This window comes from Callospermophilus lateralis, chromosome 8 (assembly GCF_048772815.1).
Source record: "Callospermophilus lateralis isolate mCalLat2 chromosome 8, mCalLat2.hap1, whole genome shotgun sequence".
NCBI classification, from domain to species: Eukaryota; Metazoa; Chordata; class Mammalia; order Rodentia; family Sciuridae; genus Callospermophilus; species Callospermophilus lateralis.
The window spans coordinates 9,139,912-9,166,807 of record NC_135312.1 but is presented as its reverse complement, the minus strand read 5'-3'; the positions used below and the strand labels follow the sequence as shown (position 1 = coordinate 9,166,807).

General features: G+C 46.5%; 2 protein-coding genes across 2 annotated transcripts in view; both read left to right on the top strand.

The window, feature by feature from the left end:
• Bod1l1 (biorientation of chromosomes in cell division 1 like 1) overlaps positions 1-2,319 on the top strand; it is a 52,605-nt gene extending 50,286 nt beyond the window's left edge. The window contains exon 26 of the mRNA XM_076865336.2: positions 1,015-2,319. Coding sequence (XP_076721451.1) covers positions 1,015-1,132 — 118 coding nt within the window. The 3' untranslated portion in view covers positions 1,133-2,319. The remainder of the gene's footprint in view (positions 1-1,014) is intronic.
• A 20,519-nt stretch (positions 2,320-22,838) lies between these two features.
• Nkx3-2 (NK3 homeobox 2) lies at positions 22,839-25,298 on the top strand. The gene is made up of 2 exons (XM_076865157.1): positions 22,839-23,304; positions 24,763-25,298. The coding sequence occupies exons 1-2, from the start codon at positions 22,839-22,841 to the stop codon at positions 25,296-25,298; spliced, it is 1,002 nt and encodes a 333-aa protein (XP_076721272.1).
• The last annotated feature ends 1,598 nt before the right edge of the window (positions 25,299-26,896 follow it).

The following is a 26,896-nucleotide window of genomic DNA, read 5'->3' as shown; positions in this document are numbered from 1 at the left end:
GCCCCTTGAATGCTTTTTTGACAACAACCCACAGTAAAATATATTTTGCAGTATATCTGGTGCTAACATTCCTGCTGTAGAAGCTGAGGCAAGTTTGCATGAGTAAAACTAAATAGATTTAATATCAGTGGTATTTTCTAATATGTTCTACTAATGTGCTGCTTTACAATACTGACTGTAACGTGAAATTTTAATAAACACCACAGATAAATTATAATGGCAAATGCTCTATGAAGATAGAAAGTACCGTGGGGTTTCTTAGGAAGGCACAGCTTGTTCTGTGATACAGAAGGCTTCCCAGAGGAGTGGCTTTTGAACTGGACCTTAGCCAAGGAATTTGATCAGATGGGAGGTAGAAGGTGATTAAAAAAAAAAAAAATCATGTCAAAGCATGAAGATATAAATAAAACATTTGTTAATAATAGAGGGCTGATTATAAAAGATTTTGTGTACTGTACTCTGGTTAACTTTTCCCGAAAATTCAGAGAGCCAACAAGGATTTTATACATCTAAGGACAATAACATGATTAATTGGAGTCCTAACAGTTCTGATGGCAGACTAGAGGACATGCTGTGAGTGTCAGCATGTTCTTCCAATCATCCTGCTCTTCCTTTGCCAGCTGTTTCTGTAATGCTGTACTGTGAAACATGGTTTTGCACTAGGATAGACCCTGGGTTACAGTCCTGCTCTTGGTAGTTGTTTCACTTTGGGACAGGGTATGTATTGGTAGGAGTAGCAGTTGACTTCTTTGTTTCAGAGCTAGAAGTGAGGCCCAAAGAAGGAAGCCAGCCTGCCCAGGTCAGCACCTAGGGGTGGTAGAGCAGAAACCAGAGGCTTCCACACTCCTCTAGTACTCTGGGTTAATGTGTCCCGTTATCTCAAGCTCTTTTTCTTATATAAACTCCACTGGGCTTTTCTCGGCAGTCCAGTTAAAAACCCTTTTTTGAAGGTCTCCCAAATTATTTGAAGTAGCGCTTTTAACTCACTGTTGCCTTGACTTTTATTTAATGCAGATCAAAGACACAGCTCTCCCCTTCTACTAAGCGCAAGAGAGAAGTCAGTCCTCCTGGGGCCCGGACAAGAGGCCAGCAAAGAGTAGAAGAAGCTCCTGTGAAAAAGGCGAAGCGGTAACCTGACCCTCCCTGGTGGCTTGAGGAGCATAGTGGAGAGGCGATGATCATCCTCGTGGGCCGTAGGCTTTTTTTCCCCCAACCAAGAAAAGGATATGCATGTGCTGTAAGTTCCTAGGTGCAAGCTTTTTCTTGTTATGTTTTAAACAGCTTTATAAACTATTGTTCATAGAAGATATTATGTACATTTATTTCAGATAAAGGAAAGTAAGTTTACTTTGTATCTGAACTCAAAACAAAGGAGTTGTATATTTTAACATTCAAAATTGGGATTTCCCAATGTGACACATCACTAATGCAAACCCTTCCAGCCATCAGACACCAGGCTGCCTACTGGTGATCTGTGTATAGTATATGAACATGTAAAAATAGGTTGTATTTTACTCTATGTATGATGCTAATCAATGAACACTTTATTTATTTTACAGAGAAAACTTATCCGTGAACTTTACTATATCTGTTTATTTTATTTTATTATTTTTTTTTAATAAAAAAAGGGTTTTAAATGCTATGCAGTCATTAGTAGAAAATTTTTAGGACTCTGCCTGCCCTGTGACTGTGTGAACCTGACCTGGCAGGAAACACAGGCGCTCGCATGTAGCCAAGTAAAGTAGCTGAGCTGAAGAAGGGTCTCCACTGCTTTTCTTTTCACAGTCGTGACTGTTTTTAAGAACCTAACTCATTTTTAGATTATATTTGCATCCGTGACTTTACCACCAGCCCCGCTGACGCTGGAGAACCTGGGTCAGGTGAAGTGACATGCCCCCCCAACCCCTGCAGTGGGGTCCTCTGGGTGTCCATTCCACTCTCCCGCTGCTCAAAGCTTCTACCAATATTCTTTCCCTATCTTTTTCAGTGAAGAGAAATGCGTTGAATGTTAGATCACTCCTGTCTATTCAGCTTCAGGATTTTATGTTTTATATACAATTATTTCAGGATAGAAACTGGTTTTATTGCCAGATTCTTTTTTAAACATGTTTTAACTCCCATATGAACAAACTGTCCAATTTAAGTTTTTCATAAACTTTTCTTAAGGTCAAATTTGTCTCTTGCAATGATGTGATGAGTTGCCAAATAATTGAGATTATTTTAAAATGTTTTGTTCATATTCTTATTTTATAATTAAAATTTACATTCAGTATGTGTGGATTTTTCTTATTTTTTGTTTTGTTTTTTGGCTTAATGTAAGGTGGATATTTCTGTCATTTTACATGGTTTCTTACTGAGATTTTATATATAAATTATAAAATGTTTCCCTAAAACTTGAGTGGTAAGAATTTTTCTTCTTGTGTCTGAATTTTTTTTCTTGTGCAAACCATTTCTTCTCTACAAGTAATTGGAATTTTCATATTCAAAGATGAGTCAGTAATGGCCGATAGAATTGAATTTTAGACCTAGAAGGAATCTTCAGACCAGAAACATGAGAGTTTCTCATTTTTATTTATATGGGAGAATTTTAACCAAATCTCAAAAATCTCGTGAATTGTCTTAAAGTCAGCCAAGGTTAGAAGTCTGCCTAGGTTCCAAGGCTCTCAGTCCTGTACAGTCTTTGCACTGCTTACTTTTAGATTGCTTAGTAGAAGTGCAGACCTGAAAATATATTCTCAGTATGAAACTGTCCTCAGTTTAGAGATCCTGTTGTGGGGCATGACCTTGTTGGGACTCAGTAGTTGGTTTTTGAGGAAAGGCTGCCTCATAATTAAATCAAAACTAAATAGAACTGCATGAAGAATTTCCAAGTGGGGAAGTCAGCTAGACCACTCAGCTTCCAGTGGTTCTGAACCTGAGTAGAGAGCAGGTCCCTCCCATAGGGTCCTTGGGAATGTGTGGGGGCAATTCTTGGTTGATATGATGATTTGATACTGCTAGCATTTAGAAAAAAAACAGGTCAGGGGGCTGGGGATGTGGCTCAAGTGGTAGCGCGCTCGCCTGGCATGCGTGCGGCCCGGGTTCGATTCTCAGCACCACGTACAAACAAAGATGTTGTGTCCGCCGATAACTAAAAAATAAATATTAAAAAGTTCTCTCTTTCTTTCTCTCTCTCTCTCACTCTCTCTTTAAAAAAAAAAAAAAAAACAGGTCAGGAATGTGAAACCTCCTACAGTTCATGGGACAAACCTAGGGTTCCCCCACTAACCCCACTAAGAAACACCTCTCCACATTTGTCATTTTCCTGACATCACCACTGCCACTGCCTCAGTACTTCTCAATGGGCACACTGGACCCTAGCCATCTGCTTTCCTCATCACAGAGCTGAGACAAAGCTGCCACAATCCTGTGAGACATACTGAAGGTAGAAGACCATCCCACAACCCAGGGCAAGGTGGCTAATTCCTCTTCACTTGGTAATCGACACAATCATCCTCCCATTCCCAGAGAAAGACCACTTCCTCAGGTTTATACCACTGGAGTTAAATTCTAGAACCTACTAAGGCTCACTACATCCACCCCAATTCAGAATGACCAGCAGGTAACAATCCCCTTCTCCACCAGGTCTCACAGTGAGCTGATGGCAAAGCTGAGCCTGAGCTGTTTCTTGTCTCTAGCGCAGCCCAGAGGGTTTGTCCGCTACCCCTGGGAGAGAAGCATTGATCCTTCTACCTCCCCAGCATGCTCACTGACCTAGGGCCATGGTCAGGTAGGTGCTTGCCCCCAGCACCTCTCCAACTTGTAAAACCTAACTGATGGGAGATAAGGGGAGATGATTCTAACAGGAAGAAATGCTGAAGGAGTTTACTTTCTTTTTTTTTTTTTATTTTTTATAATTATTCCTCCTAAGTTCAAGAATACCTTACATTTTTCTAAAATTACCACTGCATCTTCGTGTAACTAAATCAAGAACAAGATTTTTTCATATTTCAATGACAGGAACACTTTTTATCAGGAATAAAATAGAAAATAGCTTTAGAGCCACAGTTTTTTCACTGAAAGTGCTGTCCTATAAAGATGCATATTTATTGAGCCCTGTGCCCAACACTAGGAATAAATATGAACCCAAGTGTCAAGGGATGACAGCCACAGAAGTAAAGAACTGGGCAGCAGAGATTCAAGTCTGGTCACAGAAAATGGCAAGGGAGAGAAAATCACCTTTTGAGAGAAGTTAGGACACAGGATTAACTCCTGGCAGACAAGATGGGTGGGGGATATTTGTTTTATAGGTATAGAGTTTCAAACAAGGTTGGAACTTGGAGAAGAGAGCATCATGGAAGCTGAAGAGCAGGATAGACTGAAGACCATGAGTGCCATGTTTACCACCAAGTCACACCAAGTCAATAACTAGGTAGCAAACCCCTCCCAAGAGATGTACTTTCACACTCAAAACTTGTGTACATTGACTCATTAAAAAATCATGGGGCCTGAGGATATAGCTCAGTTGGTAGAGTGCTTGCCTCATGTGCATAAGGCGGTGGGTTCCATCCTCAGCATCACACACACACACACCAAAAAAAAAAAATCAGGTTGGGGCCATAGCTCAGTGACAGAGCGCTTGCCTAGCATGTGTGAGGCACTGGATTCTGTCCTCAGCACCATGTAAAAGATATAAACAAATAAAGCCATTCTGTCCATTTATAACTACAAAAAAGGAAAGAAAGAAAGAAAGAAATCATGGGAAGAAATGAGGAGAAGGTAGACCAGTAGAAGACCAGGAATTGGGGAGGGTTGGGGTGGATACGGCCAGGTATCTGTGCTTTTGAGTGTGCAGTAATTTTGTTTTGGTGCCAAACTACAATGGACTTTGTTGCTGTTTTTGCTAGGGATTGGCCCAGGGGTGCTTTACCATGAAGCTTTATCCTCGCCCTTTTCATTAATTATTTTGAATTTTGAGACAGGGTTTTGCTAAATTGCTGAGGCTGGCCTCGGACTTGCAATCTTCCTTTTTCAGCCGCCCAAGTTGCAGGGATTACAGGCGGGGACCACCATGCCTAGCATCATCCCAGTACACTCTTTTAACTGGTTTTTTAAATCAAATTATGTAGAACTCATGATGCCTTTTAAATTGACATCAGTATGAATAATTTTGAACAAGTTCATACATCATGGCAAACGTGGTGAACCACATGGTTCACCATGTGGTGACTGCCACCTACTCCACAGCAATTCTAAGACACCTTTGAATACGTGACAGTTATTCTAGAGTTGTGTCTCTGAATTAATATAATATGTAGATAGATTTCTTTTACAATAGGGGATTTAACATATCTACCCTTTTGTATTGTTTTTTTAAAATACTGTATAATTTTATGAAATATCCAAAAGATAAATATTACACATTGTTAGAAATCCAACTTACTAAAAAGAAAAAAGAAATCCCACTTACTACCCTTCAGCTTAAGACAGAACATACCAATACCATGAAACTTCTGACACGCCCATTCCCATCCGGGCATTTGACTCATCTTCCCCACAATGCCACCATCATTCTAAATACAGGGGTTTTTTTTTATTGGCATTTGTCAGTTTACTACATATGTATACATCTCCAAACATGAAGTTTTGCATTGTGCTTTATATAGTCAGTTTATACAAATTATTTAATATTTGCTTTTTTCTTCTATATTATATTTTGAAATTAATCTGTTAATTATATGTAGCTCCAGATAGGTTATTTTTACTGCCACATAGTATTCCACATACCCACCTTATAGACTGAGCCATTCACCTGTGGCTGGGTCATTGCCTTGCTCTCAGGTTAACAATTTTATGAACATTTCTGTGAAATTTCTGTAAGGCAGAGCTTTCAAAACTTACTCAAATCATGGTTCACATACAATGTGAGACATGAAAAGGCGCACTAAGGACAAGGCACACTAAAGACACAATAGCAGGACAAGGTTGGCTGCTGCTTGAGGAAATCCCCTGTTCCCCAGAGGATCTGGCCATCTAGCCACTTTATTCCCTGCCCCCAGGGAAAAAATGATATAATTTAGAGAGGCATAATTGATAAATAAAAAATTATATGTATTTGAGGTGTATGATGTGATGATAATACATAAGTAAACATTGCAAAATGTCCCAAACCAAGCTAATTAACACATCTATCACCTCATGGAGTTACCATTTTGTGCCTGTGTGGTGGAAACAGCTAACATCTACACTCAGCTAATATATGTGTACAGATTACAATAATATTAACTGTAGTCACCATGTGAACAGTAGATCTCCAGGACTCATTCATCCTACAACTGGAAATTCATACCCTTGGACAGTCATCTCCCCACGCCTTCACCCTCAAGCCACTGGTGATCCCCATTGTACTGTCCACTTCTGGGCACCTACCTACAAGTGAGACCATAAACGATTGGTCTGTATGTGTCAGAGTTATTTCACTTAGCATAAAGCCCACCCATGTTGTCACAGATGTCATTCTCCTTATGGTTGAATAATATTCCATTGTGCATGCACACCATATTTGCATTATCTAATCATTTTTCCCATGCAAGGACATCTTGATAGATCCCCTATGGTGGCTATTGTGAGCAGTGCTACTAGACAAACAAGAGTGTCTCCTTAATACAATTTCATTTCCTTTCAACATATACCCAACAGTGAGATTGCTGGATCATATGGCAGTTCTATTTTTGGAAGTTTTTTGAAGAATCTCCTGCTGTTTTCCACAGTGCCACACTGATTTATATTTCCACCAACAGTGTATAAAACCTCCCCCTTCTCTGCATACTTGCCAGCTTCTATTATTTTTTTCTCTTTGATAATCACCATTCTAACCAGAGTGAGAGGATATTTTATTATGGTTTTGATTTGTATTTTCATGATATTGAGCAGTTTTGTCATGTACTTTTGTATGTCTCCCCCTTCCCTGCCCCAGTACTGCAGATTGAACCCAGGGCCTCACTAGGAAGGGCTCTACCACATCTCCAGCCCTTGTATGTACTCTTTCGAGAAGTGTTGATTCACATCATTTGCCTGCTTTGTTGTTTACCCCTGAACTACATTCCCCAGCCCCCCGAACTTTATACTTGTTAATTGAAAACTCAACCAGAGATTCTCCAAACAATAATAGTATTTCAGAAAAGCATTGCAATGGGCAGAGCAGAGCAGAGCACTTCATTGGAATGTGTGTGCCATGGGGAACTCTGTGTACTCAAGGAGGGTGAGCAAGGGGAAAGTTCTAAAGGCAAAAGTGAGGAAGATTACTTCAAAATTTTGAAAATAATCCTTGGCCACAATTCAAGGGTGGTATCAATGCAAGGTCAGACAGACAGTTGCTGGGCAAATGTGCTAGTACAAGAGCTTTATGCATAAGGTTGCAGTGGCCTCTGTGCAAACCTGTAGTCCAGCAGAGTCTTTTGGGATAGTTACTAACAGGCAATCACCATATCAGCCTTTCTTCAAAATCTTCTGACTTTATTTACCTTTTGTTATTGTTAGGGTTAACACAAGTGAGGCCATTTTGATTCTGAGAAGTTTTCCATTTCTCTCACATAGAAATATGCAAAATAAATGCATTTGGTACTTCTAAGTTGCCACTCACTGGAGGCAAGGAATTTGGTGATCTACACCCTATCCTTTAGATTATTTGTGGGAGATTGAGGAATGTGACATCGCTGGTTGGTTGCTCCCAGTGACAGCACTGGCAAAGTGAGGAAGGAAATAGACAAGCCCAGAGCTATGGTTGTACAAATCACCTCAGCGTTCCTGAGCCTGCCTTGAGGCAGAATCTTCTCTCCAGTAGCCACAGAGCTAACACTGCTGAAAATTACACCCAAGCCCTCTCATGTGGCTGAATTACATACAACCAAAGTGGAACTCAGGCTCACAGAGGATCTTCTGTTAAAGCAAAGCCCTGGGTTGGGAAAGAATGGGATCCTGCAAGCGAGGATGGGAAGACCCTGATGAGGCCATAGGCATGGAGCTTCTAAATTCTGATGAGTCTTGCTTGTTAGAAGTCACCTCTTCACTCCCATACTGACTGCCAGAGGCTGCTCACCTGTAGTAGTGGTGGCTTTTCCACCTGTCTGAGGGGATTAATTCTACGTTGCTTGAGACCATGGTAATGCCCACCCCCCAGCCAATTGCCAGACATGGCAATGTTGATTCTCCTCAGGACCCACCCAACACCCTTCTTCGCTTCCAAACTTATAACTAGATTTGAGTCCTGGCAGACCTACAATGTGTAGAAATGGGTATTAATGGTGTGGGATTATGGTGGTGGGAGGAACATAAAGTGGTATCAGGCCAAATTTATCAGTACTGGCTCACCACTGGAGCAAAGATTCCATATTTCATGTTACAGCTTGGGAAGTAAGGAAGCACACCAACAGTTTGGTTTGATTTTTGAATCACGGATCAAAAGATGACCAGCATGACCAAGTTGGAGGTGTGCTATTTGGGTGATTGATCCAGACTACCAAGGGGAAGTTGGGCTGCTTCTCCACAGTGGACGTGAGGAAGAGTAGGTCTGGAATACAGGAGATCTCTTAGGGCATGGCCAGTATTACCATGTCCTGTAGTCAGGGTCCATTGCTCCTAGAAGAACATGAAGGGCTACAGAAATGAGGACTACGTCGTCTGAGTATTTTCTTCCTAGTTTGTTAAGAATTCATTTGTGTCGGTATATTATACATCTATTAAGCAAATATCTTTGTTTCCATTCCTCTCCTGGTACTTTTACATGTAACATAAGATTTTTTGGCTTCATATCAGTATTTCAGTTTTATTAATTTGACATCACAGTATTTAAGTGATGACATCAGAAGAGCTGAGCGAACATCACCTCAGGGCTGCACCTCCTCTTCTTGGGGAGGGATTAGAGCACTTGGCTATGTCATGTTAGGTGAGACTGAGGCCACTGTCGTCTTCATCTGTACATCAACTCTGGGTTAAGGAGATGCACGTGGGTGCCAAGTTGAGGACAGCTGGACCCATAGTGGTTGATGAGGTGCAACGGAAGCCAGAATTAGATAGGCGGTCAACATAAATAGGGAAGTCTAGTCAGGTCAGATCAAGGAGGCTAGTTTTTGAGTTGAGTCCAGGAAGTTGGAGACTGTCCCCTGAGGGTTTGAAATGTTAATCCCTTCCTCCACCCTTATCAAGAACCTGCCCCTACTCCAACCTGTTGCTAAGGTAACCTGTCCCAGGTTGTTGATTGACGTGTCCTGGGCTGCTCCATCCTGCCTCTCCCCTTCAGCCCACCTGTTTCTCTCCTTTTGGCCACCCCAGTAAGCATTCCTGGGCCTAGTCACGTATGCAGGAAGGAGACAAATAAAGGGAAGAGGCAGGAGAGCAAAGGAAGCCTAAGACCTATAAAAAGGCAGAACACTCGCACTTCTTGGGATACCAGGATACCAACTATGGTCCTGGAAGGATGGCCCTAGGCTTTAGCCTAATTTTAAAACTCATCTTAAGATAAACCTGCAGGCTCACCAGGCAAGCCACAGAGCCCTGCAATACGTCAATCAGGCATAGCCTGATAAAAGTCAGTCACTTTCCACAACCCTGACAAGAGCCAGAAGGGTATCAGGGTGGAGACTACCAGACCATATATCCTCTCTAAGATGTAAAATGTCACTGAGAAGCTGGGTAACAGCTGATAGGGACCCAAAGGGCAAGGAGAAGCTCCCAAAATTTAGTATAAATAATGGAACAAATGACAGACACTCAGCCAGCCGACACTGATGCCCTCACGCTGAGAGCCTGATGAGGACCAGGACTGACATCCCAACTCTTCTCATCATCTGCCTGATCCTCTGCATCACCCTCACCACTCTCAAACTTTACAGCAGCCTCTTGACTGTGGTGAGAACAGCAGTGTCTCCTTATGACCACCTCCTCAACTAGCCATCAACTCACTCCAGAAGAAGCCTCCGGCCATTGCTGACCTGATGGCTGTGGTCTGAGTGAGTGTGCATCTGCTGGACTTGAGACCTGAGACTTAAGACTTTAAATCTAGCAATTAAGCTTAGCATGCAGAGGGAATGTCTGCAATACGTCTGTCATGATTAAGTATGTTTGCAGTGCTTAGTATTACTGTGTCCTGTGGTCAAGGTTCATGGCTCCTAGGGCCCTAACTTAGGATCATTTGCTTTGAATTGATGTTTATTGCAATGTCCAGCATTAAGGATTGTCATTCCTTGATTATGAACCTATAGAGAGGATTTGTATTGAGTGATTTGAGTGAATAAAACATTGAAAAGGACAAAAGCATGTGGTCATTTTTCATCTCTCCCCTTGACTGCAGACATCATATTTTGCCCATCTCAACAGGCCCCCTTTTCCCTCCCAGGAGAAGTATATGTTTCCCCTTTTTAAATAATCCCTGCTTTATATGCTTGCTTCGGCGTGCTTCTCTAATACTCAAACTTCAGCATGTGAGGGAGCAGAAATCGTCACGGATAACCAGTGGTACTACAATTTCACTGAATTAAGCAAAACTTTGAAACTTGGCAAAGCATTCTTTTCAGGTATATCTAAGAAGGATTTTGCATGTCAGTCTGAGTGGACTAGGTGGGGAAAATTCACCCTCCATCTGAGCAAGGCACCCTCCAGTTGACTGGGGTGGGGGATAAAAACAGAAAAGGTGGCTATCTCTATTGATTTCCACAAGCTGGGAGGTAATCTCTTGTGCTTGGCTCCCTGGTCTCTGGACTCCAGGACTTGCACCAGGGCCCCCTAGGTTCTCAGGCCTTCCTAGTTCTGAAGCCTTTGGATCTGGACTGAGCCTTGCTACCATCCCTGGGTCCTCAGCCTGCATCACAGGCTGTCAAAGGACTCAGCCTTCAGCACCACATGAGCTAATGCCCTAGTGTAGCAACTCTCATCTCTCTATATACATCCAATTCATTCCGTTTCTCTGGAGAAACCCTTCATAAGGACCCAGAGACCCTGAACTGCCACTGAAAAACAGAATATAGGAAGAAAGATGGACTTGGAAGCAAGAGATAATAGCTTCATAATTGGCATGAGTCACATTCTGACCCCTTACATCCATCTCACCTCCTCTAGATATTTAAACTTCAATAAACAAGAACCACTATGGCTACTGGGTTTCCCTTCATCCCTGATAAGCTCAGCAGTGCTCCTCAGGCTGACCAAACAAGTAGTTAATCTGGCACTTGGGAGTCACCCTGCAAGAGGGCTTTTATAGATTCCTAGTGTGACATACTATCCAAAGTGGAAACTAAGCATAATTTTGCAGATTCTCTAAGGAAATTTTATGTTCTCATTTTCTGTTTCCATTACCTAAAGGATCAGGCTCAGTCAGTTTTTAATGAATGCATTCCCCTGTGACCACCAGCAGAATCCTTTTTTAAAATGGCACCTTTTCTTTTCTTTTTTTTTTTTGAGAATATATATATATATATATATATATTGTGTGTGTTTAACTTGGACTTTTAATCTTGACTTCCTATCATATTACAATAAAATTATTTATAGAACATCTTGATTTGTTCACTATTGCTATTTTATTCTTTTGGTTTGGTTTTGTTTTAATTAGTTACACATGACAGTACAGTGATCTTAATATATCATACATTTGAATCAGATGAGGTCTAATTTCTCATTTTTCTGAGTGTACAGGTTACAAAATCACATTGGTCATACAGTCACATATATACACACAGCAATAATAATGTCTATTTTATTCTGCTGTCCTTCTATCCCCCCTTCCCCTCCCCTCCCCTCCCAACACTTCTCTCTACCCAATCTAATGTGACACACTTCTTTTTTTTTCCCCTCACATCCTCACACATGTATTCTGGATAACAATGAGAGTCTCCTTCCATATTCCGTGCAATTCCCCTTCTCCCTCCCTTTCCCTCCCATCTCTCTTCCCTATTTAGTGGTAATCTTCTTCTCATGCTCTTTCTCCCTACCCCATTTTGAGTCACCTCCCTTATATCAGAGAAGACATTCGCCCTTTGTTTTTTAGGGATTGGCTAACTTAGCATAATCTGCTCTAATGCCATCCCATTTCCCTGCAAATGCCATGATCTTGTTATAACATGGCACCTTTTCAAAACAAGTTTACCATCAACAGATAGAGCTATTTTTGTTTGTGGAAACCAATTTGTTGATCTTCCAAAAGTCTTGCTCTAAATAGTCAAACTGAAACTTCTTTCAACCAAAAACCTCAAACATTGTTAATTTCACAAAACTCTTGTCATATGGGGTCCTCTGACCCTTCAAAAAAATTTTTCCCAGTAAACACTGTAAGAGTTTAAAAGGATGTAATTGATCACTTTAGATTCTTAAAATTAAAAAGTACATCTATCCTTTCAGCAAAAGCCATGCCTGGATACATTTGCCTCCCTTCACTCTGGGCCCCTGCTTCCTTCTGACCTGAACATGGGTTTATTCTAGAGATGACCTGAAGAAAAGGTGCCTCTGCTTGTCTTTTTAATGCTTCACTAACAACCCACTTGGAATTTACAGGAAACACATGTCCCCATCCCTAGTTCACCTGCGTTTGTGCAGGGATCCCTCTGAAGCCTCCTCAAACTACTTCCTTTGACAGTTCCCAGGACGGCGCGTCCCATCTGCTCTTCTGACATTCCATTAAGCCGACTCGCTACCACAATATCCTGTTTTCCCCTTCCTGTTTCTAGCCACACTTATTCAGACAGAATGACAGCATTTGCTGTAATTCCTTGACATAAATCTCTCCAGAGAGCTTTCTCCCCTACCTTAAGCCCCTTTCACTGGAACCACAGCCCTCCGGCCCTTTCCCTTTCAGAACCCAGTCCAAAATATCCCATAATGGAAACAAACATCTCCAAGTTAGGTCTCAGAAGATGATTTAACACCAACATAAGAAACTAAAATATGTTATTTGTGCTAAAAGGCTAAGGGAACCACTATGCAACTTGGAGTGATGGTGAGCCAGCACACGTCCTACGGAGCAGGCTGTTGGAGCACTCATCCTAGGGAGCAGCCATGTTCTGAGTGACCAAGAACAAATTATTAGGCTTCGCTGTCTCCGTTTCCTCATCTAGAAAGAGAAATTCTGATACCTGCCCTGCTCATCTCACAGGGTTGTGTTCAGTGAATACTTTCTACAAGTCTACCATGTTCCAGGACCATTCCACGCACTAGGGGCACTACAGTGAGTCATTTAAAACACTGAGTTTATGAGATTCATCCATATGGCTGCTGGATATATATATATTATATATATATGGTAATGACTATGAACATTCCGGTATACCTCTTGGTGGACTTATTTGCCTTTCTTTGGGGTCTATTCCCTTTCAGTCTTCTTGATTAAACTAGAAAGAAAGTCCTAGGTTGGCATTAGCATGCTGTAACCTCTCTTTTGGCCTTTGTCAATGTGTCCTCACAACAGAGAGCCAAACTCATCCTGCCGCATCTAACTAGAGTTCCTAAACATGGCTCTGTCTGCAAAATACATAGGAAAGATTATAGATGGCAAAAGGTTACTAATGCTCCACTTATTTATATATTTATAGACATGTTTATATTGCCTACATATAGTTTATAAGTTTTTTCACAGTTTTAAAACTTGAGTCATACCAATGTGGTAGCTCACACTTGTGATCTCAGCCACTCAGGGCAGGGCAGGGCAGGGTTGAAGGTGGAAGATGGCAAATTCAAGGCCAGTCTCAGCAATTCAGCCAGACCCTGCCTCAAAATTTTAAAGTAAAAAGCACTTGGGATATAGCTCATTGATAAAGTGCCCCTGGATTTGATCCTCTGTACCATTAAAAAAAAAATAAGTCATTTAAATAAAGGTATTAAACACATCGTGATGATACGTGGATACATACAGGAGGCAAAAATGTAGAAAATTGGTGTGCAAAGACTGCAATTTAGGGCATGTTACTCTATAAAACCTCCACTTGTGAATTAAGCATCTTTTTTGTCATAGTATGGTGGCCGGCAACTTGCCTCCACTGGTCGACTTTCTGAAAGGCAAGATGCCCAGGTTGGGCACAACGCAGCTCACTCGACAGCTCTGGGTGTGCTCAAGGAAGGGTTACAGTAAGGAAGGGTCAGGGAGTCTCTGAAGGACCCCGAGCTAAGCAAATTCATGAGATCAGCCTGAGGTAGAGGACAGAGCCTTTTTACAATGTCACCCCTTACAGCACTGTACATCCTGCCACATGCTCCTGTCCAAGTTCTTTGCCAGACCATGAGAGTCAGAGATTCCCACATGAGAAACAAGATGGACAGCTCGTGGGTCGCACAAGCAGGAGCCCAGGTTGTAAAATGAGCACATGAGCACCAGAGAATCGCCTGGCCGGGGTAGGAGTCAGGAGGCAAGAGAGGAGCACCTTCAGGAATCAGCTCCTCTGCTCACTTTGTCAACCATTGTCCTCAGTGTCACCGATGTCCCGAGCATCTCCGAACACCTTCCTTCCAACTCCTCTCCCTGGTGTTCATGCGCCAGCGAGTTTTGTTGCTTTTATTTGGTTGGTTCTTTTGTTGCTATCTTTGTTGGTTTTTGTACTCTTCCAGGACTTCTAATCTCTTGGACCTCCTTCTTCTCAATCCCTCTCCTCATTTATTTTTGCTCAAATTTCTCCTCATTATATTTTGCTCAAATCCACCTCGGATCCCAAGGACCCATGACAATAAACCCTCCGCCCTGTCCAACAGCTTTAAATCCCTACTGGTCTGATTCTGTTAAGGCCCAGCAGTGCCTCAACCTTGCAAAACTCACCCGTCACCACAGGGGTGGAGGGATCCTTACTGGAGAAAAGCACACACCTGTGCTATCTGCTCACGCTTTTGATTCATGGATGTGAAGCTTGAATGCACCCTGAATAGTGTTCAGCTATGCTACCGTGCTTCCCCAATCTCTTCCTTTCCCAATGTATAAAAGAACATTTTGTACTATGGCTCAGCTGACCTCATATTCCTTGAGATAATTGGAAAGAGAATTTAATGTGCCTAAAGCCCTTGGTCAGCACTCAGTAAATGCCAGCCAGCCCTATTATTACCACACTCTCTGTCACCTCGATTACCAGTTGGTAGGCCCTGGACTGGCTCCCCAGGCTAGAGGCCAAACCTCTCACACCACTGCAGTTTCCTCCTCGGTCCTGCATCTTCAACTGGCTCTCTGCTGGGTGCTTACAAGAGGATATGCACTTACCCTACTGTCTTCTACCTAAAAATGAATCTTTGGATGTAGGATCCCCTCCATCTTCTGCCTCATTGCTCTGCTTCCTCCACATCAAACTTCTTTACAGAGTGACCCATATCCATCAGCTCCACCTCCTCCTCCTGACATGTGCTCCATTTCCGTCACCCTGCAAAAAGATCCTGTAACGTGACCGATGACATCCATGTTGCTAAATGCAAGGGCCATACCTCTGTCTCCTATTGTGAAACTGCAGCACACTTTACAGTTCACCACTTCCTTATGTGTGACATTTTTTTCTCCTGGTCTCAAGTGCCAACTTCTCCTGGTTTTTCCTACTGAACTGGGGACTCCTCCAGCTCTGGCGACTCTCCCTCAGTGATTGGGTCTGCAGATGTTGAGGGGCCCAGGTGGCTGCAGCTGGAGTTCTCTAGGATCAGCCCAGTCTCTCCTACAGGACCATCCAGGTCTGCCTTTCAGCTGATAGCTCCCAAATTTCTGTCCCTGGCTTGACATCTTGAAATGCCATCTTCAGGGGCTGTTCCATGGCAAAAAGTTGGTAGGGGCAACCAAAGGAGAACCAGAGAGACCAACCAGAAGCTTGTGCAAGAATCTGAGCCTGGGTCAGGTAGTTCTCCTGGAGAGGCAGGCGACCCACAGATCTGGTATCTGTCAGTCTTCTTAATTTTAAAAAAATTATAGTAGAATATACACAACAAAATTTACTATTTAAGTCATTTTAAAATACTCAGTTTAGGGCATTAAGATCCTACACAGGGTTGTGACATCCTCACCACCATCCATCCCCAGAATGTTTTCACCTCATGAAACTGACAATCTGTTAAAACAGTAAATCTCACTTCTATGCCCCCACCCTCCATTCCACTTCCTCTGAATTGGCCTGCTCCATGTAACAGCCAATGTCTTCTTTTTCAAAATGTAAGACAGATTCAGTTACCTCTGCTTAAAATCTTCCTATGGCTTCCCATCATATCTACAGTGAAGTTCACACTCCCCACGTGGCTTACAGAACCCTGCTTGGTCTGGTGGCTCTGAGACCCCAGCACTCTGCACTCTGCCTGTCTTCCGCTGTGCTCTGGCCACAGGAGCATGCTGTTGGGTCCGTGAGCACACTAGGATAGTGCCTTCACCAGTTAGGGCTGCTCTCACAAGGATCTCACATACGGGGGAGCTTACATGGCAGACATTTATTTCTCACAGCTCTGAAGGCTGGGAAATTCAAGATCAACATGCCAACAGATCCAGTGTTTGGGGACAGATGCCTTCTTATATCTTCATATGGCAAAAAGAGACAAAGACTCACCGAAAGAGGAAACAAACTCTCTGCTGTCTCTATTCACAGGGGCACTAATCCCATTCTGAGGGGTCCATCTTTATGACTGAATTACCTTCCAAAGACCCCACATCCTGACAGCATCAATTGTGGGGTACAGTTTCAACATATGAACTGGGTGATGCAAAAATTCAGACCATCACAGATTTGTTTTAGTCAGCTTTTTCGCTGCTGTAACTAAAAGACCCAACCAGCACAATTGTAAAGGAGGAAAAGTTTAAGGGCTCACAGTTTCAGAGGTCTTAATCCAAAGAAGGCCAGCTCCATTCCTCCAGGATCCCAGGTGAGGCAGAAAGAACATCAAGGAGAAAGAACGTGGAGGGAAGCAGCTCATATGGTGATCAGAAAGCAAAGAGACTCTCCAGATACAAAATATATACCCCATAGCCAAGCCCCCAATGAACCACTTCCTCTAGCCACACCCCACCTACCCCCAGTTGCCACTAATTAATCCCATCAGGGATTAGTTCACTGATTAGGTTAAGGCTAGCACCCAATCATTTCTCCTCCAACTTCTTGCATTGTCTCACATGTGAGCTTTGGGGGGACACCACATCTAAACCACAATAAGATTGTTCCCACCTGAATATTCTCTGTGTTAGTTTCCCCTCTCTCTGAAAAATCACTTCCTCAGTCTTGTCAAGGTATCTATTTCTGCTTTGAATCTGACTACATACAAAGTATTTACTGTCTCTATCACATCACTGTTTTAATTTTTCCATAGCACTTCTCACCACTTGAAGTATTCTCCATTGTGTTAAGCACACTTGTTTGTTGATGGCATCCCCCCGCCCCCACCCCCACTAACTGTCCGAGGTAGGGTTTTCCAAGGCCTTGAACCTAAACACACGGCACAGTGCCTGAGAGTAGGCACGAGCTGAGAGACTTGCCAAGAGACCCTGGTATAACACAGGGAGGCCCCAGGATAATTTCTGAGAGACAGAAACCCAATGAATCGTCTCAAACTCAGCACAACCAGCAGTACGAAACACCTTTCTCTGTATTGTTTCAAACCTGCTCCCCTTCGGAGTTCCCTCTCCCTGGCCCAAATAGCACTTTCCTCTACCCACCCTCTGATGACAACCCAAATGAGAAATAATACCCTGCGGAGAAGATGGGCTTTGTAGAGCCTGAACATTCCTCCATTTAGAGCTAATAACTCATTAGTATTGCGAATAAATTAGTCTGAAAAAAAAAATCCCTATGGCGCCAATAAAACCCGAAGCTGCAGGTGCCCTAAATCATCACCCAGGGAGAGTGGTATGAACACCCACAGCTGTGCAGGCCTGCGAGATTCGCACAGATGAATCCAAGATGGGTTAGAAAGGAGGCCAGAGGTCTCTAGGTTCGCCCCACTGCAACACCCCCCGGGGCTGGAACTGATTCCTACCCAAGAGCACCCTGCCCCCAATCGCTTCCCCCTACCCTTGAATGAGCTCAGTCTTAAGTGTAATTCTGTGTCTGGGAGAGTTTTCAAAATCGAACATCTCTGCTATTAGATAACCGACCACGTAAGGCTGTGGAAACATAAAACTGGGAGCAAAAATATTCTGTTCTGGGGAACCAACCTCTTCTTTTTGTCTCCTCTACTTAGGTTCGGTACTTCTCTATACCGGTCCACTATGCATCCCGAAGGAGTTTCCACTAGGTGGCGCCCGTTCTCCACGTACCAGGAGGGTTCCCGAGCCGGTGTTTTAATTTTAGTACCCATAGAGCTGATCTCCCACCCTGGCTTTCTACAAGCAAGAAACCTAAGCTCCGAAGGGAAAGTGTCTTCCTGAGGTCGCTTCCCTACATCTCGGACTCACACACTTAATCTGATCTCTGAACCCAATGAGCTTCCATCACTTGGCTGCCTCCCTCTACGCATGGTTTTGTTTATTGACTAAAATAAAATGGTGTGTTTCTCCTTAAAGAGAAATTTAGGTTCCGATCCACCGGCCTTAGAGTGCTTTTTTTTCAAATACGTAGAATAGAAAAAAAAATGGTTAATTTGCCTGCTTAGTTTTTTCCTTTGACTTCCTTAAATGCAAATAAAGTTCTTTCTCTGATGAATGAGTAATTAGAAACTGATAATAATGATGATGGAAAACGTTGAATGAGAATACACCTGGAAGTTAATGAGAAAAACCGGTTAGAGAGGGAAATTCGACTCGATTTGACATTAGATGAGGCTAGATTTGAATTCTGATTCCGCCATCTACTCATACAGTTCCCAAGTCTGTAAAATGAGAATAATGTTTCCTACTCATTGCATCCCGAGGGTGGTTAGTGTCACGAAGTAACAGAATAGCCTTCGGCTTCTAGCGCATTGTCGACGAGCAGTATCTGTTTACCTTGGCCGGTCAAAAACTGTGGCCGGTCAGAGTAAAGCTTCTCCCTACAGACTCACTAATACACCTGGTCTATGTACCCGGAAAACCCAGCCATAGGCTGATAATTTTAGGAACGCAGGAGCCAGTGTCTGCTGGCGGGAAAGCAGCGTGCGGCTTGACGCCTGAGTTGCTCCGGCTGATTGGAGAGCCTTCGGGATGGCGAAACAGTCCGGGCAGGACCTCTGCCTAGATCGAGTTCTGGCAAGCCTACAGCCAGCCCCCCGCCACTCCCCCTAATTGGAGCAGCTCTGCAGCGGCCAGGGCACCACATCCAAACCCTCGTTTTAAAGGCGTGAAAACTAAGGAAGACAAGTGACATCAGTCAAGGTCGCCGACACTGAGTGGTGAGACCTGCAAGGCCTGCAGAACCGGGTAGCTCCCGGTGCGCGCCCTGCGGACGCTCGTGGCCGAGAAGTTGGTCTCCATTCTCAGGCGAAGCGGCCAGGGAGGATGCAGGTGGCGGACAGAAAGAACGCTTCGCACGGTGACCCAGAAGGAAAATGCCCAGCGGACTTAGGCTCCTGGGAGCGCGAAGGCGTGCGCAGCAGCTTGAGCGCGCGCCGGAGGCCGGGTTTCCCAGCTCGGCGGCCCCAACCTCTTTCCCATCCTGATCCCACTCTCTGACCGCTGCAGGCGGAAGCGTCACCGCCCAGCGGCGCTCGAGGCCTGGGCCATCTCCAGGATCCGGGGGCGCAGCATGTAGGAGGCGCGCAGAAACCGAACTGCAGAGGGGGAACCCGAGGAGGGCAAAAGAGGAGGAAGAACTGGAAGGAGAGGAGGCCGCCGGAGGAGGAAGCAAAGGGTGGCGAAGGAGAAGACTAGGGAAGAGCCGGGCCAGGGGCGAGAAGGGGGCGCGGCCCGGGAGGAAGGCGCGGGCGCCGAGCGAGCTGGACGCCCCCTGTAAGCCTCGCCGACCGCCCAGCCCGGCTCCCCAGCTCCGCCGACTCCTGGCCATCGCAGGCCGCAGCGCGGCGCTAACAAAACGGCAGGCAACACCGCCGTCTGCGGGTACCCGGAGCTTAGAGCTGCTCCTGGAGGAAGTCACCTTCCTTGGGCTCGGAGCGGGATTCCCGGCGCAATAGCTCTTATGCTCGGCGGTGCCCAGCATCCACGGCCCTAAAAAGCGCGCTGACTTCCTGAGCTCCAGTCGCATACCTCGCCCTCGGCCTCGACTCTGTGACTCCGTAGATACACCCCAGGGTATCTCTTTGCATTCGACTACCTCCACTCTTGGTCCCCAAAAGCCTTTCATTTCCACCTAACCCCCATTTAGGAGCAGCTTCTGGTTGTAGGTCCAGATCTGAGTATTTATTCCCGGCCAAACACCCACCTCCCTGGCCTGCCTGCAATCACTCGCCAAAGGTCGACTCACCGCCGCAGTTGCCCTGGATGATACCGGCAGCCTCCGTCGCGGCGGCTGAGACGAGGAATGCAGGCACTTTCTTCTACTCCCGGCACACAAAATGCCCCTACAACTCAAGATCACGGATCGCATCTTTCATGCTTTGAAAACCTCTTCCCAAATCTGCGGCAACCGAGATTGGATAGATTTTTTTTTAAAGATTTTTTGGGGGGTCAACTAAATAGTAGTTCTTATTTTCCAGTAAGTATATAGCTCTCAATTTTATTCTAGTAGACGTACATTCACCCTCCAAACATCTCGGCCCGCCTGTATGTCCGAAACACATTCTACTCCTTGTCCAACCAAGACCTAAGCCCACAAACTCACAACGCCATGGGGTACAAAGTCTACACCTGCCCGTCTCCTACCGTCTGGGAACCTACGTCAACCTCGTCCTCAGTCTGCTCCGAAAGTACTTTATGTCCTCCCTATACCCCTGACTAGAGTGGGCAGTAGGGGTGGCAATTTTTAAAAAAAAAAAATAGGGGGAGTTTGTAGGGAGAGAAAGGCCACTTTCTTTAGAAACATTGCAAGCAATATGTTATGTTCTCTCCCTGAGGTGAAGAGTGTCCCTGGCTTTTATGCAAATTCCTGACATCAAATTTAAAGACCTTTCCTTCAAAACTGACATAATTGTAAAAAGTTATAAATGGCAATGATCTCTTCAAATGGGAATTTTTTTCCAAGGTACATGACAGATTCTGAACAAAGAAAAAAAAATCATGTGCATAAAATGCTGAAGTCCAGATAATGTGAAACCTCATTCTGGGTCTGAAAACTATGCCTTGTACATGTATCTCTTCCTGCAAAACAGAACAAGACAATTAAAAAAATAAACAGGAATTTATTTTTATTTTAATGGCATTAAAACATAAATCCCAGCAAATCATTAAATGACAGTTATTTAAATGTATTTAACGGTTCAAGTTTGTGTATTTGATGTTCTTAAACCTCTGGTATAATTTGTAGAAGACAGTAAAATGTTTCTTGAACAAGTTTTTATTTAAGAATAAAAACAACATGTTTTAATATATCCACAATATTTGTGTTTCTTACTTGGCTTCTTCTACTCCAAAAACAATGTGTTTCTTATTTTTTAAACAGCATTAAATTTTGTCACTTCTGGATCATTACTATGGTAATTCCCAGATATTCCTTCAAACAAACACTTATCTGTTTCTATTAAATTCACAAGTAACAAAATATTTAAATAACGAATTGGAAGGTTTTCTTCTCTTCCTGGTGTAAAACTTAAGCTCCAATTAAATTCAGTGTTCACTGCCCAGAGAAGTGACTGGACAATTCCAGAAACTCTCCCAAAGATGCCTTCCAATTTCCCGCCTGACTTTAGCTCTAACTATACGATTTAAAAAATCAATTCCTCCATAGAAGTCAAACCAAATCAAAGGCGACAAGGAAAGGAAAATATGTCCCAAACGATTTTAACTGATTATTTCAGATAACAGCGTTAGCACAGAGGAAGCAGCAATACTTTATGGATACTTTTTCCCCCGACTTTGGGATCCTTTCTAAAGAACAGAAACTCCGAGTCGTTTTTGAAACTGCATTATCTTGGATTTTCGCCGCAGACTTTGACTGAACTTCACATCAGTGTTCCATAAGAGCCCTGGAGTAGGTGGTCACATCTGCCAAAGTGAGTTTCGGGATGGGTGAGCCTCCTCGTTACTGGGGGATGCTTCGAGGACCAGGCTCAGGAGAGAAGAGGTTAAATCCGACTCGGTCTGCAGCAGCTCAACGTGCCCAGTTTTGTCTCTCCCAGTCAACGTCTCTCGGCTGGAGCCAGCCAATCGACGGCCCGGAGTGCTCCGGACAGCCCAGTGAAGGGGTGTGACCTGAAGCTGTCACTCAGCGTTGAGGAATGACACCCGGGCGGGAGGGGGATTCGGTGGAACGCTGGGGAAGGAGAGAAGAAACAGATAAAACCAGGGCGGAGGGTAAAAAGGTGTCCCGCTCCTCTCGGAATCCAGAGGCCACCGCCGCCGCCGCCGCCGCGCCAGGGGGGTGGCCTCCGGAAGAGCCAGCCCAGCGGGGAAGAGGGAGGACCGACCAGGAGTGCGATCCTGCAGGCGGGGAAGAGACAGAGGCGCCAAGGAAAAGTGACTTGGGCCGTGCGCCCCGGTGGAACTAGGGACTGAAGCTGCGGAGGGGCCCCCACCAATTCTCCCCAACTTCCCCGGAGGGGGCAAACCCTGGCCCGCCCCTAAGGGCGATAGGCGATGAGATAATCCAGCTGAGCCGGGAAAGGAGAGCGTCTGGCGCTGGATTCAGGGGGCGGAGGTCTCCAGGCGGGGTGGGCCTCGGAGGTGGGGGCGAGGGTCGAAGCAGATCCTGGATAGAGAGGGGCGGGGGCTGCTGAGCTGCGCAGTAGTGGGCTGCGAGGGCCTGGCGCGCCCGGCTCACTCGCGCTCGGGTTGCTGGCGTCCTCTGTCTGGCTCGGAGCTGCCCCGCGCCCCTGCTGCCCGCCCGGCCGGCCGCCCGCTCCGGCCCGCGGCGCAGATGGCTGTGCGCGGCGCCAACACCTTGACGCCCTTCTCCATCCAGGCGATCCTCAACAAGAAAGAGGAGCGCGGCGGGGTGGCTGTGCCGGAGGGGCGCTCGGCGCCTGGGAGCACAGCGGTGGCGGTGGCCGCAGCGCCCGCTGTCTGTTGCTGGCGGCTCTTTGGGGAGACGGACGCGGGTTCGCTGGGGGGCGCCGAGGACTCACTGCTAGCGTCTCCTGCCCGGGCCAGAACAGCTGCGGGGCAGACTGCGGAGACCCCGGGAGGCTGGGACTCGGACTCTGCTCTCAGCGAGGACAACGAGAACAGGCGGCGCTGCGCGGACGTGCCGGCAGCCAGCGGGGCCGGCGTGGCCGGGGGGACCCTGGGCCTCGACCAGCCGGTCTGCGAGTTGCACGCCGCCAAGGACCTGGAGGAGGAAGCCGCGGGCCGGAGCGACAGCGAGATGTCAGCCAGCGTTTCAGGTCTGCTGGCTTTGGGGGAAGGGGGCTGAACAAGGAGGTCACCGTGGGGAGTAGGGTGGGCCTGCTGCGGCAAACTGAGCCTGGGGGCTCAGCTTCTGGCCAGGTCCCAAGGTTCTGCACATTGGCGAGGGCTTCCCTGACCCTCTGGGAACTGGAATCCCCGAGGTTGAGGAACTCCTCAAAGCCCTGCTTCCTCGAGCCAGTGTGCCCTGGACCGGGTTGGAAGTGAACAGTTGCTTTCTGCGCTGGAAGAGCTCGGAGTTGATTGTCAGTGCCTTAGCTGTGTCTGTCCACAAATCCTCAAAGTCAGCAAAAGGGGACCAGAGACCCCAGGTAGACAGTGATCTGGCGGTGGCCCAAATACCCTAACGTCCGGATATCGACTCAACCTTTACCTAATCCGAATAAATCGTGAAGGACACCTCCAAGTGGGCCAGAGCCCAGGACGTAAAGAAAGGGGCTTGGGGGGTGGTGGGGGGGAGACTGGTTAAGTTTTTCAGCCCTAGGGATGGGAGAGCAGGAGCTGGGAGCAAACTCAGTAGCCACCTGAAGGAAGAGGGTGAGTTTGAGGTCAGAACTAAGGCACCCAGGAGAGGAGACTCCTCAGCCAGAAGCTGAAGCATTTCTTGGTGTGAAGTTGACCCCAGTGCAAGCTACTGTAGGCCTAGCCTGGCTCAAAGCAGGCAAGCACAGTAGACCGCTGTACTGGAGTGCTCCGGGGAGAGCGGGAGAAGAAACTTAGGACCGGAGCCAGGGAAAGACACCTCGCTGCACCACTCAATCCCTCTTCTCATTTTCTCGGGAAGAGAGTCGGAAAACCCACCTAAGTCTTGGCGCTGCAATCCAAGGCAATCGGGGAAGAACAGTCCACTTACCTCTGGTTCCAAGATCTGTCCCCCTGACATTCCCTTTACGTGTAGCCAATGCGTGTGTGCTGTGACAACACACTTTTGTGAGTGTGATTGTGGGGAGGCGGTGAGCCCCAGGAGGGACACAGAAACGCAGCATAGACCTCCAAGGCTCGATGCTGTGAGCCGAGGGCTTGCAGGGATGCTCAGGCCCAGCGTCCCACGTTAAGGGGACACGTTACTAAGGGGAACCTGGAGCTCAGAGTGCACGGGAAACACAGCGTTGGCACAGTTGCTGATTCGTTTACCCTCACCAGAAGAGGCCTAGATTCGAGAAGCGGATGGGATAGGCTTCTGAGACATGGGTCCGGAGCCCATGGATTCCGGAACTTCACCTCCGTTTTGGTGGGATCAAAGTGTATTTAGCCCCCAACTAGTCTGGTTGGCCCCTGCAGTTGAGCCAGACTCACTCTGCGACTCTGTCATTCTCTTGTTTAATTTCTTTTCTAGTGCATAATAGAATAGTGTGATTCATAGAGGCACATTCGTACACGCACATAATCTCATCAATGTGACGGCCTCTTGTTTTTGTTTCCTTCGGGGTCTGCAGGCGACCGCAGCCCGAGAGCCGAGGATGACGGTGTTGGCCCCGGAGGTGCCCGCTTGCCAGGGCTGTGCAGCGGGGCGGGCGGCGGAGGCAGCGGCGGGCCGGCGGGCGGCGCGGAGGAGGAGGAAGAGCCCGCAGCGCCCAAACCCCGAAAGAAGCGCTCCCGGGCCGCTTTCTCCCACGCGCAAGTCTTCGAGCTGGAACGTCGTTTTAACCACCAGCGCTACCTGTCCGGGCCCGAACGCGCTGACCTGGCAGCGTCACTGAAGCTCACCGAGACTCAGGTGAAGATTTGGTTCCAGAACCGTCGCTACAAGACCAAGCGCCGGCAGATGGCCGCCGACCTGCTGGCCTCGGCGCCCGCAGCCAAGAAGGTGGCTGTAAAGGTGCTGGTGCGCGACGACCAGAGACAGTATTTGCCGGGCGAAGTGCTGAGGCCACCTTCGCTTCTGCCACTTCAGCCCTCCTACTATTACCCTTACTACTGCCTCCCGGGCTGGGCGCTCTCCACGTGCGCCGCCGCCGCAGGCACCCAGTGAGCCGCCTGGAATCACCCAGTGATTCCTGCGCCCTAGCGCCGACCTCTGTGCAGGTTGTACTCTGTGCAGGGGCGCTCAACCCAAGGGGCAAGTGCAGAATCAAGTCCAGCTCTGGCTCCGCCAGTCAATACGTGTGACCTGAACTAAGTCAGCCCAGAGGGGGCACCTTTTTTTCTAATTTGAACAGAGTCACCCCATGGCCTAGGAGCCCTACTTGCCCCTCACCTGCCTGTAAGCCTCGGGACACTATTTATTACCACGACTGTGGATTTGGATTCGGATTTGGATTGTGTTCGCCTGGGGATGGTGTTTCCCCGGAGCGGAGAGGACTCCTGGAGACCACATAGCCTGAATCCCCGGAAATTCAGGCCTGCCGAGAGCTTCGTGCGCTAGGCCACACTAGTTCATGGTATCCATGCTACAGATCTATGTGTATCTACATATCTCTTATTTTTGAAAATTGCATTTGTGACAAAGGAGTGCGGAAGCCTGGCTGCCCCAGGCCAGGGGGTGATTTGAACTGTGAAGGGTTTGGTTTGGGGGGGCCTCCGCCCATCCCTCCAGAGCACGGACAGGGGTGCCCTACAGGGTGCTGAATGTAAGAAAAGGAACCTCTAAGCGTGGGGCAGGTCAGGAAGCCCCCACACTTTCCCTTTCCCAAGGAAGTTCAGGGCCGCGCCCAAATGGGGAGTGCGTGAGAGCCCCCAATGAGAGGAGAGCACACCCTGAGCTGCCTTTCGCAGAAACTTGCCTTTCTTTCTTTTTATTTTTCAAAGGAGGTTAAGACTTGTAGCACTTTTCAGTTGTTTGTAATCAAATAACGGCTATTTTTGTATTCAATGTGAATATCCCCGGCCAGCCTTCCCACGGCGTCCTCCTCCGCAGTCCAGCCGCCTGGCCCTTGGTTTCTACCAGACCCCCTCGGGACTTCTGCGCTCTGGCTCGGGACTCCCCTTTTTACTCCACACCTCTTCCTAAGACAGGTGATCCTACCTGTCTGGTCAACCTCGCCGCTTTTCGCCTCCTTAAGGGCACTGTGCACTCAACTAGAGTATTATGTTTAAAAAGATTTGTGAAGTTTGGAAACTATTCGCTGTATTTTTTTTATTTATAAACTTTTAGTTTAACTTGCCCTCCTTGACGCCGTGTTTTCTCTGAAACTCTCGGTGCGGCTTTGGCTTTGGGGGAACCAACAATGCGGGTTGGAAGTGGCTGGAGCTCACGTTTCCAGACTCTTTTTCCTCTTGGACTGGGGGTCTTGCCTCCCCAGGAGCGGCCCCCACCGTGTAGGAAGGGCTTGAACCCATACAGCTCAGGGAATCGCCACTTTGGGGAGTTGTAGGAGTCACGGGTGAATCCCACTGAATCCCTTAGCCAATTCTAGGAATCCTTGTTTTCTCCAGGGCATAGTTGAACCCACAGCCAATTTCCATGCCCTTCTCTCATCTGGGGACATTTTCCAGTCCTCCGCCATCCTGTTTGCTTTCGATTTTCGGAGCATTTCTCTTAAGTGATCCAGTTTTTATTTCATTCCCCAAACGGGCTACTAAACACTCCAGCTTGAAATTCTGAACCAATTCTCCAGGGAAGGAGCACCT